This window comes from Cantharellus anzutake (assembly GCF_015039405.1).
Source record: "Cantharellus anzutake strain C23 chromosome Unknown EI90scaffold_147, whole genome shotgun sequence".
NCBI classification, from domain to species: domain Eukaryota; kingdom Fungi; phylum Basidiomycota; class Agaricomycetes; order Cantharellales; family Hydnaceae; genus Cantharellus; species Cantharellus anzutake.
Genome location: NW_024067097.1, coordinates 38,607 through 45,681, shown reverse-complemented (window position 1 = coordinate 45,681; position 7,075 = coordinate 38,607). Strand labels below are relative to the sequence as shown.

At 54.9% G+C, this 7,075-nt stretch overlaps 1 protein-coding gene across 1 annotated transcript; it reads right to left on the bottom strand.

The window, feature by feature from the left end:
- Positions 1-5,866: 5,866 nt before the first annotated feature.
- On the bottom strand, positions 5,867-6,843 carry EI90DRAFT_3135887 (uncharacterized protein; the record flags this gene model as incomplete). The annotated part of the gene is made up of 4 exons (XM_039064760.1): positions 5,867-6,240; positions 6,292-6,395; positions 6,443-6,582; positions 6,640-6,843. The coding sequence occupies 4 exons, from the start codon at positions 6,841-6,843 to the stop codon at positions 5,867-5,869; spliced, it is 822 nt and encodes a 273-aa protein (XP_038908612.1).
- Positions 6,844-7,075: the final 232 nt, after the last annotated feature.

Here is a 7,075-nt window from a genome sequence, read left to right as displayed (position 1 = left end):
CTCAGCGCTGGACACTACACCTGGGCCTCCTTGACCCCGGATGAGTCCCTGACATGGCCCCAATGGAGATGTGGAGGCAGCACTGGTGTTGGGAGACAGGTCCTATATGATATATATGAATAAATAGATATGTGTCAGGGCTCGGTCCTCGATCAGGGACAGCCCGACCTCAGGCCTAGGTGTGTGCGGTGTTCCGGGTGGTTGGGCACTAGACCCTGTCCTCAGCTCCTCAAACTCACTGAAGGGACTAAGCGGGGATTGAGTTGTCATGTATTACAGAGGGTAACTACAACTTGCCTAAGCAGGGATTGAGTTGAGAAGAAGGGTAAGTTTCCCTATTCCCCGCTTGGCTACTATAAAAAGGAAGTGTACTGTACAGTTCATAACGTGACTCCGGGTAGAAGCCGAGCATGTTCCTGCGACTCGGAACAGGTGTCACATGGGTTAAGGCGAGTTGCTCACCTTGACCCACGTGATTTTTCCCGCGGGCTCACATGCGGGCTGAAGTTGTGAGAGGTATGTAGGGATGGGGAGGTCTGGGAAGTGGGGGAAGTCTGGGAAGGTGGTTCTGGGGTGTGGTTGGGTGCCCTGACAGTGGGGTCAGGGGCCGGTCCCTGACATCACCCCCCCTCTATGCCACTTCGCCTCGAAGTGGCTGTGGTCCGTGGTTGGGGGGTTTCCTTTATCCTCCTTGGTCTGGGGGCTTCTGGGTGGGCCTGGTGGAATTCTTTCAGGAGGTCTGGGGAGTTCTCCAGGTTCTCTCTGGGGAGCCATTCATTTTCTGAGTTTGGCCAGCCAGAGAATTTGACGAAGTACCAGAGCCGTCCATACCGGTACCTGGAATCCAGGATTTTCTCCACTTCATACTCCTCTTCTCCATTCACGATGTCCGGGCCAGGGAGCGGGTCTGCATGGCGTTCGGAGATTCTGTCTGGGGCGTAGGGGCGGGTGTTTGAGACCGAGACTACCGGGTGAATTCCTCTTTGACGGGCCGTAAGCTGTAGCTTTACTGCTGCTGGGGATACCACCTTGACGATCTGGAAGGGGCCGATCCATCTGTGGTCAAGCTTCTTGGTTGGTCGGTCTGTCGTGTAGTTTTGAGTGTTGAGCCAGACTTTGTCCCCAACTTGGTAGACTGGTGCTGCCTTCCGGTTCCTGTCATAGTACCGTGCCATCTCTTCTGCTGCATGCTCTAGTGCTGCCTTTGCCTCCTCTTGCATCTTCATCATCCGAGAGGCAAAGTCATTAGCCCCTTCGACTTCAGACATGCGGGTCGGTTCGGTCCCCATGCATGGGTGTTGCCTGGAGTCAAGCTCGAAGGGGGTGCGGTGGGTGGAAGAGTGGATGCGGTTGTTATAGGCGAACTCGGCAAGCGGCAGCCAGTCAGCCCAGTCATCTTGCCTGTGGTTGACAAACACCCGGAGGTAGGTTTCTATTTCCTGGTTGACACGCTCCGTCTGGCCATCAGTCTGTGGGTGGTAGGCTGTTGAAGGGGTGAGCTTGATCCCTAAGAGGTCTGCTAGCTCCCTGGAGAAGCGGGAGACAAATGCGCTGCCTTGGTCGCTGAGCACTTCCTCTGGGAGGCCATGATGCCTCCAGATGTGTTCGAGGAAGAGCCAGGCCACGCCTGCTGAGTCTACTGTAGTGACTGTGGGGATTGCGTGAATGCGCTTTGAAAGTCGGTCTACCACTACCAGGATTGCGTTGTACCCCTTGGAGTCTGGGAGTTCTCCAATGGTGTCTACTGAAATCACCTGCCACCTGCGGGTGGGGACCTTGTTCGGGATGAGCTTCCCAACTTTCTGAGATGGGAATGTCTTCACTCTGTTGCAGGTGTCACACCCTGAGACGTACTGTGCAACATACTGTGCCATCCGGGGCCACCAGTAGTTTCGGGAGACAAGCTCCACAGTCTTCCACCGCCCAGGGTGGCCTGTTGCCACCGAGTCATGGTGGAGTTGTACCAGGCCATGGCGGAGCTGTGGGTCTTTCGGGACATACACCCGGCCCCGGTGGAGGATCAGTTCCCCTTCCTTCTCCCATTCATCCGAGTGTAGGGTCCCCCTTTCCAGCTCTCTCATTGCCTTTACCACTCCCTCGTCATGCTCCTTCCCCCTGCGTATCCTGTCCAGGATGTCTGCCTCTTCTCTTCTCCCTCCACTGTGACCCCCTCCATAGCTCTGACTTCAAACCAGCCCGGGTGTAGGAGGGTCATGTCCGTGTTGTCGTCCTTCCCTTTCGGGTGGTCCGGCCGACGTGAGAGGGCATCGGGCTTCCCCATGAGTTTCCCTGGTTTATGGACTAGCAGGAAGTGGAAGCGGGAGAGGTAGAGGGACCACCGTGCCTGATGCCGGTTTAGCCTCTGGGCTGAGCGGAAGTAGGAGAGGTTTCTGTGGTCGGTGTATATGTTGAACCTCTCAGGGGTGCCTTCAAGGAAATGGCGCCACTCTTCCAGGGCTCGGACTATGGCAAGCATCTCCTTGTCATAGATTTCATAGTTCCTCTCTGCATCTGAGAAGCCCTTTGACATGAACGCCACCGGGTGGAATTCCCCATCTGTCTGGAGCTGGGAGAGTACCGCCCCTGTTGCGAAGTTGGAGGCATCACACTCCAGTCGGAACTGACCTGAGTCCGATGGGAAGGTGAGGACCGGTGCTGAGGTGACAGCCTCCTTCAGCCCGTCAAATGCTTCCTGTTCCTTTCTCCCCCAGGTCCACTGCTTCGACTTCCGGGTGAGTGTGTGAAGGGGCTGGGCCTTCTCGGAGAAGTCCTGGATGAAGCGGCGGTAGAAGTTGACGAACCCCAGGAAAGACTGGACCTCTTTGACCTTCATGGGTGCTGGCCAGTCAGTCACTCCCTGAACCTTCACTGGGTCCATGGCAACGTGGTTCTCCGAGATGACAAGGCCCAGGTAGTTGATCTTCCACTGCTCAAACTTGCATTTCTCCGGTTTGAGGAACAGCTTCTGGCCCCTCAGTGTGGATAGGACCTCCCGGACGACCTTCCGGTGCTCCTCCAGGGTGGGTGTGAACACCAGGATGTTGTCCATGTAGCAGATGACAACCCCTCGGTCTATGAAATCCCTGAGGATGTCATTCATCATGGTCTGGAAGGTGGCCGGGGAGTTGCACAGTCCGAAGAACATCACCATTGGCTCAAACAACCCTCGGTTGGTTGCAAAGGCCGCCTTCCACTCATCTCCCTCCTTGATGCGGACATTGTTGAACCCCCACCGGAGGTCGAGGGCTGAGAACCACTTGGCATCCTGGAGGCGGGTGAGGATGTCGGAAACTAGGGGGAGGGGGTAGGAGTTCTTGACAGTGATCTCATTCAGCTTTCGATAGTCCTGGACCAGCCTTAAGGAGCTGTCCTTCTTCTTCACGAAGAACACTGGGGCCCCCATGGGGGATTTGGATGGGCGGATCCGCCCATTTGCCAAGTTCTCCCTGAGGAAGTCATCGAGCTCCCCTTGTTCTGCAGGGGACAGTGGGAAGGTCTTTCCTCGTGGCAGCTTAGCCTCAGGGATGAGGTCAATGGCATGGTCCCAAGGTTTCCGGAGTGGTAGTTGATCAAAGGCCTCTTTTGAGAAGACGTCCCTGAAGTCTCGGTAGCACTCGGGCACCATCTCCTCGAGAGGCTTTTCCCCTGGGGTGGGGTCCTGCGCTCTTTGGGCCATCCGCTGCGATGGGGTGGTGGTCGCCCTCAGGTCGTGTCCCCATCCTGGGGGAATCACGGCTGCGTACAGTCCATCCCCGGGTTCTACTGTGAGGTCAGGCTCCTTCGGAGCTATTGGCGCCACCCTGAGCCTTTGGCAGGCAGGTGGGCAGCGGGACATGATGACCTTTTGTCAGGCCCAGTCCACTTCCGGGTTGTGGTGTGTCAACCATGAGTGACCAATAATGACTGACTGGCGCCCCAAGTTGGTCACTGCAAAGCGAGCTCGCTCCGTGTGTTGACCAAACGTAAGGAGTGTGTCCACCTCCTCTGTGATGGATCCATTCTCATTTGGGGTGCCATCCACATTGTGGACTGGGATTGGTTGGGGTAGGGGGGTAGTCTCCAGGCCATGCTTCTGGACAAATTCACGACTGACAAACATCCCTGTGGCCCCTGAGTCTAGGAGGGCGGAGGTGGTCACTGAGGCGAGAGAGGTGGTTGCAGTCAGCTTCACCAGAAGGTTGAGGGAGCGAGGAGGGCGTTTGGATAGTACGTAGATCGTGGGTGGGGGAACAGCAACCTCAGCCGAGGCGCATTGTGGGTTCTCTCTGCGGGGTTTTGTGGGTGTGGCTCTTTTTTTCTTAGCGATCACTCAGTGTAATTTAGGTTGCGCTGTAGTCCTGGAATTGCCATGGTATCTACATGCAGGTACAGTGACGCTGGGGGATGACCGGGGCACATCCCTCACCGGTCGTCCTCCTGAAAATCCTCAGCAGGTCTCTCCTCCCCCGCTTCCTCCTCTGCATGGTCCAGCTCCTGGGTGAGGGGGCGGTCCTTTAGCAGGTCTGCGATTGCCCGGAGGTCTTCCGGGGCCAGGCGGGTCATCTCCATAGGGGCCTCCCCTTGTAATGTGGCCCGGGCCTGATAGGGTCTCGGCCTCAGGCAGTCTCGGGCTATGTGCCCTAGCCGATTGCAGTTATAGCAGGGTCCAGTGCGCCTCTGCTCGGTCCTGGGGGGGCGGATGCGGTCCAGGTCCATGGGTTGGGGGCCGACTTTCGGGGCTGGGGCTGAGGGTGTGGATGCAGCGGGAGGGGGAACGGGCCCGGGAGGAGGTTGGGAGTGAAATGGGGATGGCTTGACAGCCAGGGGGCGGGCTTGAGCTTGGGTGGCTTGGAATCGTCGCCACTGATTGTCGAGGAGGGAGGCTTCACGCTTCCATTCTGCCCATGTCGTGGGCATGGGCCGGAGGCGATAGATGTTTTCGCGAAGGCGTGGGTGAAGGGCGTGCTCAAATCGGTCCACAAGAGCAACATCTCCCATTCGTGACACTGGGCCGTGCAGCTCAAACTGCTGGATCAGTTTGTCTACTGACTCATTCCCTTGTCGGAGTGAGGCAAGCTTTTGACGGGCTGTGGCTTGTCGGTTTGGGTCTGCAAACATAGAATCGAGTTCCGCCGCAAAGTCATCAAAGGAAATGGCTGGGGCTCCTGGGGCAAGGAGGGTGTTGATGCGTTGGGTGGCCCATGGTCCGGCAGTCCCTCCTTTCATGTATGACAGGACAAACAGGACTTGGCTGTGTTCGTCCGGGAACTCGGCATGGCGCATGCTCATGTAGAGTCCACACTCTGCCTTGAAGCGGTCTAGGTCATCTTGTGACCCAGAGAAGGGGGTAGGGGTGGCTACTTTGGGTGGCTTATGAGCCGGAGTGGGTGTAGGGGCCGGGGCTGGGGCCGTGGGTCTGGTCTGGGTGGCCAGTTGGGCCTGGAGATCTTGGAGCTGGCGGGTCAGCTCCGCTATCTGATCTTCCAGCAACATCGGGGGGGATAGAAGTAGGTTGAACCCTTCTTCTGCTGTCAGGGCTCAGTCCTCGATCAGGGACAGCCCGACCTCAGGCCTAGGTGTGTGCGGTGTTCCGGGTGGTTGGGCGCTAGACCCTGTCCTCAGCTCCTCAAACTCACTGAAGGGACTAAGCAGGGATTGAGTTGTCATGTATTACAGAGGGTAACTACAACTTGCCTAAGCAGGGATTGAGTTGAGAAGAAGGGTAAGTTTCCCTATTCCCCGCTTGGCTACTATAAAAAGGAAGTGTACTGTACAGTTCATAACGTGACTCCGGGTAGAAGCCGAGCATGTTCCCGCGACTCGGAAAAGGTGTCACATGGGTTAAGGCGAGTTGCTCGCCTTGACCCACGTGATTTTTCCCACGGGCTCACATGCGGGCTGAAGTTGTGAGAGGTATGTAGGGATGGGGAGGTCTGGGAAGTGGGGGAAGTCTGGGAAGTGGGGGAAGTCTGGGAAGGTGGTTCTGGGGTGTGGTTGGGTGCCCTGACAGCGGGGTCAGGGGCCGATCCCTGACAATATGATGATTGTCAAAATACACCAGAAGCTGAGCATTATCCTCAGAATTGCCTTCTGCTACTGCTTCACCTTTTTCCGACAAGGAACTAAGTACACCATCCAAATTGGCCACAAGTTCTTGACCATCCACTGTAGAGTTGCTTGTAGTCAGCACATTATACTTCGGTAATTCACGCCAGATTGCATTTAGATCATGCCACCAGGGAAAATCCTCCAAAATGGCATCTATAAACATATAAGACACCTGCAGAAATCATTCCTGGAACCATAATTCACCAATTTGGTTAGTAATTTCTGAGCCAACAGTTATTTCATTTTTGTCAAGACCAATGCCTGTTTGACTGAGAGTTTTTGCATGCTTTTTATACTCCTTATGAAGACTGGGAGAGTGAGAACAGGGATTTGAATGAGGTTTTGTTTGACATACTGGTCAATGCGTGAATTGACTGCTTGTGCATACTTGTTCTTGTGAGCCAGGAAAAAGGGGTGTTCTAGTTCATTTTCCACATCCCAGATTGCAACGGCAATCTGCTCATGGTAAAACTTTTTAGAGCAATAACCAGATACCTTAAGATAGTAGTGGATTGTCAGCAGAGGTGGAAGCAAGGATAAAATTTTACACACCTTTGGCCTATCTTCAGATGCAGTCACTTTGGTAGAATCCCCAAAAAGTTTCAAGTGGATGTTGGTGAGAAATGTAACTAGATGGTCAGTCCAGTGTGGATTGCTGAGCCAAAGTACACGTTGGGAGGACTCATTCTCGATTTTGGGAGTGCTGGTAGTAGGCTCAGCAGTAGCAGGTTCTAAGCCAGGGACTTTCTTTTTCATGCTTTGAATGAGGTAGATCAGCTGAAGAGTCAGCAACATCAGATTTGCACTTTGCAGTCCAAGCCATGAAGGAAACTGTGCAGTTCATGTTCTCCCACACTCTCACACTCTCTCACATGATTCGGTGGATGGAGTTAAGAAAGTTCTAAAGACCGAGTTATGTTTGAGTTGGACCACCTGAGGCTCAACTTCAAAACTCGGCACAACTCGTTGTTTTGTTTAGTTTTGTTTA